The sequence below is a fragment of the Dreissena polymorpha genome, chromosome 2, assembly GCF_020536995.1.
Source record: "Dreissena polymorpha isolate Duluth1 chromosome 2, UMN_Dpol_1.0, whole genome shotgun sequence".
NCBI classification, from domain to species: domain Eukaryota; kingdom Metazoa; phylum Mollusca; class Bivalvia; order Myida; family Dreissenidae; genus Dreissena; species Dreissena polymorpha.
The window spans coordinates 39,285,911-39,299,869 of record NC_068356.1 but is presented as its reverse complement, the minus strand read 5'-3'; the positions used below and the strand labels follow the sequence as shown (position 1 = coordinate 39,299,869).

At 37.5% G+C, this 13,959-nt stretch overlaps 1 protein-coding gene and 1 long non-coding RNA gene across 3 annotated transcripts in view; one reads left to right on the top strand and one right to left on the bottom strand.

Annotated features, from left to right (window-relative positions):
* The window catches only part of LOC127866698 (uncharacterized), a 194,114-nt gene extending 181,059 nt beyond the window's left edge, over window positions 1–13,055 (top strand). Inside the window, exon 2 of the long non-coding RNA XR_008043073.1 lies at window positions 12,572–13,055. This is a non-coding gene — a long non-coding RNA (uncharacterized LOC127866698). The remainder of the gene's footprint in view (window positions 1–12,571) is intronic.
* LOC127866673 (E3 ubiquitin-protein ligase TRAF7-like) overlaps window positions 1–13,959 on the bottom strand; it is a 138,038-nt gene that overhangs the window by 1,914 nt on the left and 122,165 nt on the right. For both annotated transcript variants that reach the window (XM_052407412.1, XM_052407411.1), the window contains exons 18-20: window positions 10,126–10,245; window positions 7,658–7,789; window positions 2,011–2,130 (exon numbers count right to left, since the gene is read on the bottom strand). In XM_052407412.1, coding sequence (XP_052263372.1) covers window positions 2,011–2,130; window positions 7,658–7,789; window positions 10,126–10,245 — 372 coding nt within the window. The remainder of the gene's footprint in view (window positions 1–2,010; window positions 2,131–7,657; window positions 7,790–10,125; window positions 10,246–13,959) is intronic.

Here is a 13,959-nt window from a genome sequence, read left to right as displayed (position 1 = left end):
ATGCGACCTGAGGAGTAAAGGTCAAAATGCAACCTGCAGAGTAAAGGTAACAAGAGTACCGCGGTATATATGCCCCCCCCCCCCCAAAGAGGGCTTTGATCTAGTGACCCCAATTTCAATAGGGGTCATCTACTTTCCAAGGCAAATGCACATGTGAATCAGTCAATTTTTTTACAAGTTATTGATTGGAAACGATCTTCACACTTATTGCGACAGTGACCTTTGACCCAGTGACCCCAATTTAAAAGGGGCCATCTACTTTCCAAGGCCAATGGACCTTGACCTTTGACCTAGTGACCCCAATTTCTGTAGGGGTCATCTACAGGCCGATGCACATGTGAAGTATCAAGTAAATCGGTCAATTCGTTGACGAGTTATTGATCGGAAACCATTAGACACTTATTGTGACAGTGACCTTGACCTTTAAACTAGTGACCCCAATTTCAATAGGAGTCATCTACTGTCCAAGGTAATGCGCATGCAAAGTATCAAGCCAATCGGGCAATCAGTTGACGAGTTATTGATCAGAAAAGATTTTCAAGCTTATTGAGACAGTGACTTTGACCAAGTGACCCCAATATCAATAGGGGTCATCTACTGTCCAAAGCCAATGCCCATGTGAAGTACCAAGCCAATCAGTCAATTCGTTCACAAGTTAATGATAGGAAACGATTTTCACACTTAATGTGACAATGACCTTGACCTTTGACCCAGTGATCCTAATTTCAATAGGGGTCATCTACTGTCCAAGGCCAATGTATCAAGCCAATCCGTCAATTCGTGATGGATTATTGATTGGAAATGATTTTCACACTTATTGTGAGTGACCTTGACCTTTGACTTAGTGACCCAATTTCAATAGGGGTCTACTGTCAAAGGCCAATGCACAAGTGAAGTTTCAAGCCAATCGGTCAATCCATTGACGAGTTATTGATCGGAAATGAACTGGTCTACTGACAGACAGACCGACATCCAGCAACACAATATACCCCCTCTTCTTTGAAGAGGGGCATATAAAAAATGCTCATCTAAGGAGGAAATGTGTATCTGAGGAGTAAAGGTCAAAATGCATACTTGATGAGAAAAGGTCCAATTAAGTACCTGACTAAAGGTCAAAATGTGTACCTGAGGAGTAAGGGAAAAACAATAATTACTCTGAGTTTTCAGACACCCCTTTTTTTAGCCAAAATAATTAATTTTTGTGACTCTAAATTTTTGGACAGTTTATTTTACAACACTATTTTACCAGAATTCTGCCCTAGTGATACTTTGATCATGTGTTTGTACAACCAGATTAAGGTTATAAAACCTGGAAGACAAATGCCTCAAGAGAATGGACCAATACATTTCCGTTATTGGGTCAATATATATTTGAGGTCGCTGTGGTGTATGGACATGCTGTCTGCCTAGCGACCGAAAGGTCATGGGTTCTATCCCTCTGTGAGAGCGTTCTTTAGATCTTCCCCAAAGACTTCAAGTACTGGTTCTAGGCCCAGAAAAACAGGACTCGGGAGCGTTCATATAAGCCTTAGGCTTTCGATGCAATCAAGCTAAAATAAATAGGTTTTAACTAACAAATATGTTTTTCGGTAATAGACAATGGTTTAATCCAACAGTTTAAATAGAAACATAAATAGAAACATATATAATAGTAATTTATACCATTTAAACTAAATGGCATTGTATTTCACTAGCACAAGCTATTATTCATCGAAACAATTGACGCTCAACTCATTACGACTCATATCCCATCGTCAATGATATATTTTTTAGAGTGTCTCTAAAAAAAATTATACTGGTATTTTTTTCTCTAAATTTTCAGACAGCTGTATTTTTAAACAATTGTTTGTATCTAAAGTGTCCGAAAACTTATAGTTACAAATAAATTAGTTGAAATGATATCCCCAGCCATAGCTAAAAAGTAAGTGAGAGACCGGCGGACAGACTGACAGACAAATAATGCCAAAACTATATCCCTCTGCTGGTGGACAATAATTATGGAAAGCCTACCTTGACCGTGTTGTCTACGGCCCCTGAGAAGATCCTCCCCCTGGACACAGCAAGGCTGGCAACACTTCCCTGATGTCTCACCAGAGTCTGAGAGCAGATCATGTTGTCCATGCTCCATACCTACAGATGCAAGAACAAAGCAATTATTCTTTTTTTTCAGTCATTTTTCAAGAGGCAATCACTTCACTAATCACGCTTTTCCACTGATGGAAATTTACAGAAGCTCTTTACTGCTACATTTTGAAACTGACTCAGATTCTTGGTTCCATGTAGGCTGGCTTGTTACCTTTTCTTTAAGAAAATAATTATAGGATTATAAGGGCTTGCTTGGTTGAACTGCTGATTTTATTGACTACTTGTTAGACCAAGCTTTGCCAATCTAAGCGATTTGTCAGTACCAAGCGCACATCTTTTATTACTGACAGCTCCACTACTCCAATACAAAATTGGGCAGACAAGCTGTAAAAATGATTTCATGAGCAATTCCAACCAAAGTTCTGTGCCTGAGCTGTGAGCTGATATTAAGACTCGTAACAAAGCACCATACCAACTAAGGTGCATCTACAATGACTCCATGAAGGGGCGTGGGACCTGTAAATAAATTCTGAACAACAACAAACCATACCAACTAAGCTTGACAGACCAGGCTATAACAGGAGCAGTTGGTTGGAGCAGTCCGCACAGGCTAATCAGGGACAACTCTTTCTGCCTAAACTGAATTTTTGCTAAGAAGATACGTTCTGTTAACAGAAAATATAAAAGCAGAAAGTGTCACACAAAAAAAGCCCCATATTTTGGTCACACAATAAAAAAGTTATAATAACATAACATATTTATGAAGGGTCTTGTTGCATTAAATAGAAAATTCAATTGAAGCAAAATACTGCTTCCTGAGGTTTAAACAAAAGCATCGTCTATTGTTTTGATTAACCAACTTACAAAGCACCTGTATTTATAATCATAATAATCTTAATGATTTGTCCCCTTTTGCTTATTTATTGCCTGGTTTTCAAAATATGTTTTGGGAAACACTGAACAAAGTTGTCTAACATGTGAAAAAACAAATGTGAATTGCAATTCTGAGCCCTAAATAATAATTTGCATTTAACACCTTTCAATTTCAGATGTCAATCCACTTCTGGTAAGTAATATTTCCAAAAACTTTTAATTTACAAAGATCAACACTTTAAACATAATTTAACAGAAGCAGCACAATACAATTTGTATCACCAACAAATGGATTGAATTGAACACAATAGAGTTGACCATACTAATGATCTTATGCTCTATAGTGCAGTGTCTTGACCTCTAGAAGTATTACAAATGCTTCAACTGAAGAAAACATGAATCACAAATCCATCTTGAGCCATACATGAAAGTCAACAAGCACAAACTGGCTATCTACCTTGGACTCAGCCTACGTGACAACTTACATGGATGATTTTTCTGTTAACCCATAATACAACTTAGAAACGTATTTTGTAGTCCCTCAGAAAGTAAAATTTAAATAAAGAACTTTCTTACTAGATTCAATTTTTAAAGGCTTCATTTCCAACCCTTAGATGCTGATGAGCAGCAAACAGCATAAAACCTGAACAGACTGCGAGTTACATAGCCATTTTCCTTTTGCATCTGAGTGGGAAAGGATTAAACATGAAAGAGCTAGGATTAGATTCATGTGATAAGGACAGACTACACAGTTCTCCACTTCCACAAACCCCAACCCCGGTTGACAGTACAGACCAACTACAAGGCTACAAAGTGTCATCCGGTAATAGCTGCCTTCCATCCATGTTAGATCATCCCCTATCATCCATCATGATTCTGTCACGCCACAACTCTGTACCATGATATCCTCTGAACAACTTGTGTTACTGCCATTGTCCCATTTCATTCATCCTTCCATTATCATGCACACAATACCACAAAAACCTTTTCAGCAACAAAACAACTTCTTCTGAATAAGTCAATTCCAAAACCAATACAAATCTAATTGAAAATTTCAATCACATCTGTACAGTCAACATGAAAACTCCATTTCAATTCCTCATGTAATTCCTTCTTTTCTTGGGACTTAAAGCCCACTACATTTCAATGTCCCCTTAATCTGGTTACAGAAGCTTTCTGCAATACTTTATAAGGCCACTGACTGGCAGAGAACCCAGAAGCTACCGACATCAGCCAGCCAACTTGTGTTGCCACGGATACCTCTTGTTGCCACGTATACCTCGACCATTGAAGACAACAGCAGTTCTACTTGTGGTGATTGTTGGACTCATCCTCCACATCCAAGGTGAAACTTACTGATTATTTTGTGATAACTAACATTATTTTAATTTTATGTTTGATTTTAAATTAATATCATATTGATGTGGGATTCAAGTTATTTTAAAATGCTGACTGTTTTTTTGCTTTATCTTGTTCACAAATAGTTTGTATTGACATACAAGACCAAGGTAAAACTTATTGAACATTGTGTGATTAACAATTATTTATTATTCCTTTTTTTATTAAAATCACTTTAATCATATATGATCCTAATATATATTTAAAAACTACACTTACCAGGTATACTGGCGGGGTTTCCATTCATTACTTAATCTATTTTTTTATTTTCAATAAATATTGAACCAATAAGCTTTTACTGATGGGTGAATTTTTAAATGATTAATATTTTTTAAATTTTTATCTAGTTTACAAAAACATTTTATTGTTAATAAAAATATATATTCTACCTGAATTTGAAACAGGATTTAAACATATTTTACATTTACTTTTGATATGACTTCAACTTTTTAAATATAGGACTTGCTCTAGGAAAACAGGACTTAATACATGTGAGTAAAATGTTGTCGCTGATTAGCCTGCGCACAAGCTAATCCGGGACAATACTTTCTGCTTAGACTGGATTTTTGTTTAAAAGAGACTTCCTTTTAACGATAAATTCCATAAAAGTGTAGTCCCTGATTAGCCTGTGCAAACTTGACAGGCTTATCTGGGGACAATACATTACTAACATGCACTAAGCCCAGTTTTCTCAAAGCATGGCTTATATATTGGTACTGATGATTGGGACTTCAAAGCTATGATACTTCTCTTGACAGGATTTCAAATCTTGCAAAAAGAATCCATATGCTCAAAAACAAACCATTACAATGCTTTATAGCCATTATTAATTGTGATCTATATTTTACAGTTAAAGATAATCTTATTGAAATATATGCTTTATTGAACAATCCAAGAACTTGTTCTGCAAAATTGATAAATTATCAGTATATTATTATCATGTTGACTGGGTAGTTGTGATAATTCAAAGTGACACATTTGATAACACATTCAGTTTGATTTGTTTCTTTGGGTAACAACAGAAATTGAAGATATTTGTGCAATCAATGTTTTAAACAAAATGATAACTAATAATTGTGAGTTTTTCACTGAAATAAAATGGTTTAAATAGAATTTAGCCAATCAATCATTTTTATTTACAAAATTAACATGATATTTCCAGTACATAGTTATTTACCTCATGTCCAGGACAACTTTTATTTTAACTTTTAATTAAGATGATAATGTTCTGCCATTCCTCCAATTTCACAAACTTATAAGGATAAACTTTACATGACTATTACTAAGAAGTCAATGGTTATAGGATTTTGGCTTTAATAAAGGAGTTTAAAACTATATGAGCCTCTTCATGCGAAAAATGGGTCTTGACACATATTCAGCCACCATAGCTTCAGACCAGCCTGCGTAATTGCGCAGTCTGGCCAGGAGCTATTGTCACCAAAAGTTTCATGGTCTCATCAGCAGACAGGGTAGCTACTGATCAGACTGCGCAGGCTGGCATGGAGCTACGCTGGCTGCATATTGAGACTGCGCAGGCTGGCATGGAGCTATGCTGGCTGCAAATTGAGACTGCGCAGGCTGGCATGGAGCTACGCTGGCTGCATATTGCATAAGACCCACTCTTTGCATAACTCTGCTCACATTAACATGTCTATGTCTGATCACAACCAACAATGTTCAAGTATTCACTGTTTGTCTCCCAGGCTACCGTGTTCTCCAAGGCAGTGAACCCTTGCCTGCCAGAGAGACTCGCCTCAAAGACCTGGCGGCAGCTGACATGGGTGAGAGTTTAACTAGAAACATTAATACCTTAACCCATTACCACTCTGCTAGGCACTTTGACGTGTTAATAGTCCAATAGAAAATTAAATTAAATTTAAGACCTTCCTTACTCGATTTAAGTTACAAAAGCTTAATTTACAAACCTAAATTACTGTTGAGCAGAAAATAGCATAAAACCTTAGTTACTCAAAAGATATGTTCTGTGTTTATGCTGTTTGCATAAAGCTATTATCATTTTGCCTCTGAAGGGGAAAGGTATAACACATATGGAATTCTGTGATCTAATTATTAATCTCAACTATCTAAACTTATACTCAATACCATTTAATACATATTAAATAATAACAGATTTCAAAACTGTTTTATCATTTATTATTTTCCATTTATGAACTAGGTATGTAATTATATAACATGTTTTGCTTTTAAATTATCCTTTGTACTAGTAATCTAAAATTGGAACACAAGAACACTTTAATGTGTACATGAAAATGGCAACACGATGGAAACTTGGAAAAATAATAAGATTAGTTAAGCAATAACACACATGATTATTATGATCTATGCATGCACATAATTTCATTAGACTAACCAGAGGTTGACAAACAATTGTTTAATCTTGAAAGTCGGGCTTTCCTAGCGTGATACAATTTGTATATATGTAGTAAACAAATAGTCTAAGAACTGTGGCATGAGCTGGGAACAACTGTTACAAAGCAACATCTGGAGTTTATATGTTGTTTTTATTGCAACTTAAATTATTCCCACCTTTTTAATTGTTATTTTCTTAAATGTGAGTGACATCAAAGTTCTAAACTTTTGCAATAAGAATGTAATGTATATAAGTTTCAGACCCAGCCCCTGAGATGTACATCCCATATCCCGCCCATAGTGACTTTATGAAGCAACTCATCAGCTATCTGAATACAGTGGGGAAAAAGTAACGGCCAAAAGTACTGAGACATCGAACAAAGTGACATGCCAAACAGAGTCTTGAGAAATGGACACCAGCCTGTGTGAAATGGACACCAGCCTGTGTGAAATGGACACCAGCCTGTGTGAAATGTCAAGAGTGGAGCACGTATCATTTGTATTTGAGAACTTTCGCCATCTCAACTAAAGAGGAGGCACATTCTTGAAGGGATTACAATTTTTGCTGTTAAACTTATTTTACTAGTTGACATAAAATAAAATAGTACTTTAAAATGGTTAAACATGTTGAGTTTTCTTACAATGATCAATGCACTTTAAAATACTTGTTATCAGTTTGTATACCAGATGGTACACATTAGGCAGTGTGTTCGTGTCACTTTGTCTGTTGGCAGTCTGCACAGGCTAATCAGGGACAACACTTTCCACCTAGAGTGCATTTTCCCTTAGATGAGAATTCCTTTAAACGAAAAATTCCATAAAAGCGGAAAGTGTCGTACCTGGTTAGTCTGTGTGGATTGCACAGGCTGATTCCAAAGGATACTTTACGCATATGCATACAGCCCCGTTTTCTCTAAATCAGTCCACGTACCCTTAGTGATCTGTCATAGGAGGCACTGAACACGCGTGTCCCGGCGGGGGTGTTACACGCGGCCAGGGCATACACCGTGCCAGAGTGACCCCGCAGTGTGCTCACCTGCTGGTAACCCTCTATCTCCCAAACCTGTACAGGAACAAGAACAACAAAAATGACAACTTCATATAGGTCTCTTGGACTACTGTATGAGCACAACAAGAACAACTACAACCAACTTGATTTGAGCTTGGTTCAAGGAAAATGGGGCTTAATGCATGTGCGTAAAGTGTAGTCCCTGATTTGCCTGTGTATTCCACACAGGCTAATCAGGGATGACTCTTTAGGCCTAAACTGGATTTTCACTAAGAAGAGACTTCTTTTTAATGATAAATTCCATACAAGTGGAAAGTGACTTCCTTGATTAGACTTTGCAGACTGCACAGGCTTATCTGGGACAACACTCTTTAGCACATGCAATAAGCCTTTTTTTCCGAGAGTAATGCTAATATGTTTCTGTAGGACACAGATGAACACATTGCAATTGTGTCTCAAAACCTCACTTTCAGATAAAACAACAAACAAGAGATGTGTTTGTCAGAAACACAATGCCCCCTGTTGCGCCGCTTTGAAGCCATATATTTGACCTTTGACCATGAAGGATGACCTTGACCTTTCACCACTCAAAATGTGCAGCTCCATGTGATACACATGCATGTCAAATATCAAGTTGCTATCTTCAAAATTGCAAAAGTTATGACCAAGGTTAAGTTTTTGGAGAGACAGACACAATGACAGACAGACAGACCAAAAACAATAAACCCCCGATCATTCGATACGGGGGCATAAACATATCCAGGAACATACAGTTTAATGTTAGCAAAGTTTTATCACCTAAGCAGCATATCTTTTACATTTACTGCAGGGACACAAAAGTTGAAAGGACAGATTGAAAGACAACATAAAATCTTTATGCATCCCCTCTGAAGGAGGAAGAATTACAAGAGCTGCCAGAGGACAGCGCTCTCTACTATTCGAGTGCTTGACAGTATAACGTAAGCCATCATGGGGAAATTGTTCATATTCAATAATTTATGAGACGATCTTTCAAATTAAAACAAGGAAAAAAAAATTCGGGGGGGGGGGGGGGGGAGGGCGGGGTAGGGGTTGGGTGAGAGGGGAGTATAATGAGGGGTGGGGTAATTTTTTAGATGATGGGGGGGGGAGGGGGAAGGGATTCTGGGTAGGGGCGTGGGGTATTGTTTGGGTGGAATCCATTGTGGTATTCAGGTAAGTGTTGTTTTGTCAAAGAAATAATAAAAAGTGATCATAAATAAATAAGTTATGGCAATTTAAGCAAAATGTTCAATTGTCTAAGTGTAAAAGGGGCAATAATTATGTCAAAATGCTTGATACAGTGGTCTGCTCTTGTTTATAGGTTGGGGTCATGTTGGTAAACAAGTATGCAACATATAAAAGCAATATGTCAAAGGATATAGCAAATATTTGGGGTAGTACACAAACTTTAACATAGATTTATCAATAATATGCATATTCCAAGTATAAAAGGGGCAATAATTATGACAAAATGCTTGACAGAGTTGTCTGCTCTTGTTTATAGGTTGGGTGATGTTGGTAAACAAGTATGCAAAATATTAAAGCAATATGTCAAGGGACAATGAAAATAAATGGGGTAGTACGAAAACTTTAACATTTGCTGCATATTCTTAGTGAAAAAGGGGCCATAATTATGACAAAATGCTTGATAGAGTTGTCTGCTCTTGTTTATAGGTTGGGGTCATGTTGGTTAACAAGTATGCAAAATATGAAAGCAATATGTCAAGGGACAAAGAAAATATTTGGGGTAGTACGAAAACTTTAACATTTGCACGCTAACGCTAACGCTTACGCTAACGCCAACGCCGGGGTGAGTAGGATAGCTCCACAATAAATATTTTATATATAATAGTCAAGCTAAAAACTATACCTACATCCTAAATGAGACTTAAATGGTAGCATTATTAGATACGACTCATCTTACTGTCCCCCTATTTTTGGCAAGTAACTAGAGATAGTAACAGAAGTTGTACTGCAGGTAATACCATTTAGCTGTGACAATTAAAAAATGAACTGACCCAAGAAGAAAAATTCAAAAAGAGTTTGTATAGAACCACAATTCAATGTTATATACCATAAATTTAACCTTTGAGACTTTTGGTTTCAGAGGAACAATTTTAAAGTTTTCTATTTTTCTACAAACAATGCCTTGGAATGGCCAGTTTTGACCCCAAGGGTCATGCATTTGATGAGTGTAGGTACAGGGTCAATACAACAAGATGAGATCAATAAAATACAGTTATTTATTCCAATTAATTTCTCCCAACAGTAATTACCTAAACTTTAATCATAAAAACACTTGTTAAAATATAGTCTGTTAAGAATATGTTCACCAAAATGTAACATCTATTTGCTGTGAAGATACTTACATGGATGACATTTTCGTACGTTCCACACAGTATATGATGGTTAGTTATGGCTATGCTGTACACACTGCCTCCTGATGTCTCTAGCTGTCTAACACACTCTAGGGTCAAAACATCCCAGATCTGTAAGAAGTAAATAAGCTATGTTCTGGAAAAACTGGTCTTAAGGCATGTGTGTAAATTGTCCCAGTTAAGTTTCACCAGTAGGGGACAAAAAATAACAACATGAAACATTTCTTTGTACAAAGACAAAGAGCATATTGGGGCGGAAGAAACTGCTAAATGCTTTCAAGTAGATTTGCTTTTGTATATGCAGATTGATTGTAAGTAACCTCACACAATGACCCTGAACACTTGTGAGAAGTATCAATTGGTTTCACCTGGTGTAGAAACAGTGATATAATGAAATTGCATGTTATCCTAAATGACAATTAAAAGATATTATAACAAGAGCACCGCCTTGCAGGTGCAGACCGCTCATCTATTTTCTTTTTAAAGGTGAAGGGACTCTCATTTTCAATCACAAAGGAGGGAGGGGTGGAGTGAAGAGGGGTGTATAGTGTGGGGTGTGGACATTTATTACATTATCTTCCAAAATTGCGGAAAAAAATGCAAAAAAAAAAAAAGATCGGGGGGGGGGGGGGGAGGGGGGGGGGGATTCTTGGGTGCGATGGTTGGACAGTATTTCAAACATAAAATAATAAAAATAGATATTTGTGTTTTTTAACCGTTTAAAAAAAATAAAATTGGGGGTGGGGGGTGGGGGGGGGGGTATAAGTGTGAGGGTGTGGTGGTCATTTGTGATATAATCTTTAAAAAAAAAAAAAAAAAAAAATAGGGGGGGGGGGTTGAGGGGGTGGGGGATTCGAGGGGGGGGGTGGGGGGATTCTTGGATGCGATGGTTGGACGGTATTTGAAACATAAAAAAATAAAAATAAATATTTGTGATTTTTCATACATGCCATAATTTTTCAGACCAATTCCGGGACATTGAGTTAAATTGTCCGGGACTTTTGCCGATTTTCCGGGACATGTATAAAATGTAGCGATATTTATAGACATATGCATTTTTGGTATGTTTTTTTGTTGTTTCGCATCGTTAATTGCAAAAGTTCGAAAGCCTATCCGAAATAAACTTGATCTATTAATGTCAAATTAAACATTACTACTTCCGTTACTAGATACAAGCCACGTGTTTTCAGTGTAAGCGTTCTAAACATAGATGGTGACGTCACTGCGTCATTGTTATTAAGACCGGTGTGTAACGCATAGTTGTTGATACGCCTTTATTCATTTATAACATTTATATAATAAAAAATACAACAATACAGTACCGTTAGATCGTCAACTCAAATCAATTCACAATACATACAACCAATCACAATAAAACAAATACAACAAAACAGTACCGGTAGATCGTCAACTTTTTTACTCAACTTCTTTGTCGGTTAAACGTGCGAACATAAACTGCTTTTATTTTTTTACTCAGCGATGTTGGACTTCAGGTGTGTGAACATCTATCCTTTTCCCTTACGCAGCGGGAAATAATGAAGTAGTAGATTAAAGTCAATTAACAACCGCATTAAACAATGCCGCCTTTTCGGTTTGACCGCGAACGTGAGACAATCGATATGATAACAAGACCCCTGTTAATTGATCGATTTTGATATGTAGCGTAGTCTGCCTATTCGGGTAGGCATTGTCATGGAGACGCTGCAGATATACACAGATTCGAGGTGCAGTTAAGCCTAAGATAAGGTACATGTATATATGGATTTTGTAAATTCCGGGACATTTGACAGAGTTCCGGGACAGCGGGACAAGTTCTTCATTTCCGGGACTGTCCCGGACAATCCGGGACGTATGGCATGTATGGATTTTTTACCGTTTCAAAAAAAACATTGGGGGGTGGGGTGGGGTGGGGAGGGGTTATAGTGTGAGGGTGTGGTGGTCATTTGTGAGATGATCTTAAAAAAAAATAAAAAATAATAAAATAAAATAGGGGGGGGGAATTCGGGGGGGGGGGATTCAGGTGGGGGGGGGGAATTCGGGGGGTGGGGGTGTTGGTGGGGGATTCTTGGATGTGATGGTTGGACGGTATTTCAAACATAAAATAATAAAAATAAATATTTGTGCTTTTTAACCGTTTCAAAAAAAATTATTGGGGGGGTGGGGTGGGGGGGGTATAGTGTGAGGGTGGTCATTTGTGAGATGATTTAAAAAAAAAAAAGAATACAAAAATTTAGGGGGGAGATTCGGGGGGCGGGAGGGTGGGGAGGGTGGAGGGGGGGGGGAGGGCACGGGGGATGGTTTGGGTGGAGTCTATTGTGGTATGTCAGGTAAGAGTAGTTTTGTCAAAGTTTCAATTAAATCTAATCATAAATATAGAAGTTATGGCAATTTTAGCAAAATTTAATAATTTGACCTTGAGAGTCAAGATCATTCAAAGGTCAAGGTAAAATTCAACTTGCCAGGTACAGTAACCTCATGATAGCATGAAAGTATTTGAAGTTTGAAAGCAATAGCCTTGATACTTTAGAAGTAAAGTGGATAGAAACACAAAATTTAACCATATATTCAAAGTTACTAAGTCAAAAAGGGCCATAATTCCGTAAAAATGACAACCAGAGTTATGCAACTTGTTCTTTTACTGTACCCTTATGATAGTTTGCGAGTGTTCCAAGTATGAAAGCAATATCTATGATACTTTAGGGGTAAAGTGGACCAAAACACAAAACTTAACCAAATTTTCAATTTTCTAAGTATAAAGGGCCCCTAATTCCGTCCAAATGCCAGTCAGAGTTACATAACTTTGCCTGCACAGTCCCCTTATGATAGTTAATAAGTGTTGCAAGTATGAAAGCAATAGCTTTGATACTGTAGGAATAAAGTGGACCTAAACACAAAACTTAACCAAATTTTCAATTTTATAAGTATAAAAAGGGCACATAATTCTGTCAAAATGCCAGTCAGAGTTACATAACTTTGCCTGCACAGTCCCCTTATGATAGTTAGTAAGTGTTGCAAGTATGAAAGCAATAGCTTTGATACTTAAGGAATAAAATGGACCTAAACACAAAATTTAACCAAAATTTTAAATTTTCGAAGTATAAAAAGGGCACATAATGCTGTCAAAATGCACGCCATAGTTATCTGACTTTGCCTGCCCAGTCCCCTCATGACAGTAAGTAAGTGTACCAAGTTTGAATGCAAAAGCATTGATACTTTCTGAGAAAAGTGGACCTAAATGCAAAACTTAACCGGACGCCGACGCCAAGGTGATGACAATAGCTCATATTTTTTTTTCAAACTAGTGACCTCAAAATCGATAGGGGTCATCTGCAAGTCATGATCAATCTACCCATGAGGTTTCATGATCCTAGGTGTATGCGTTCTTGAGTTATCATCCGGAAACCATTTTACTATTTCGGGTCACCATGACCTTGACCTTTGACCTAGTGACCTCAAAATCAATAGGGGTCATCTGCAAGTCATGATCAATCTACCCATGAAGTTTCATGATCCTAGGCGTATGCGTTCTTGAGTTATCATCCGGAAACCATTTTACTATTTCGGGTCAACATGACCTTGACCTTTGACCTAGTGACCTCAAAATCAATAGGGGTCATCTGCAAGTCATGATCAATGTACCTTATGAAGTTTCATGATCCTAGCCCCAAGCGTTCTTGAGTTATCATCCGGAAACCACCTGGTGGACGGACCGACCGACAGACCGACCAACTGACATGTGCAAAGCAATAAACCCCCTCTTCTTCGAAGGGGGGCATAAAAATAGATGAGCTAAAAAAGGGGGCATAATTCAGCAAAATTGCAGGT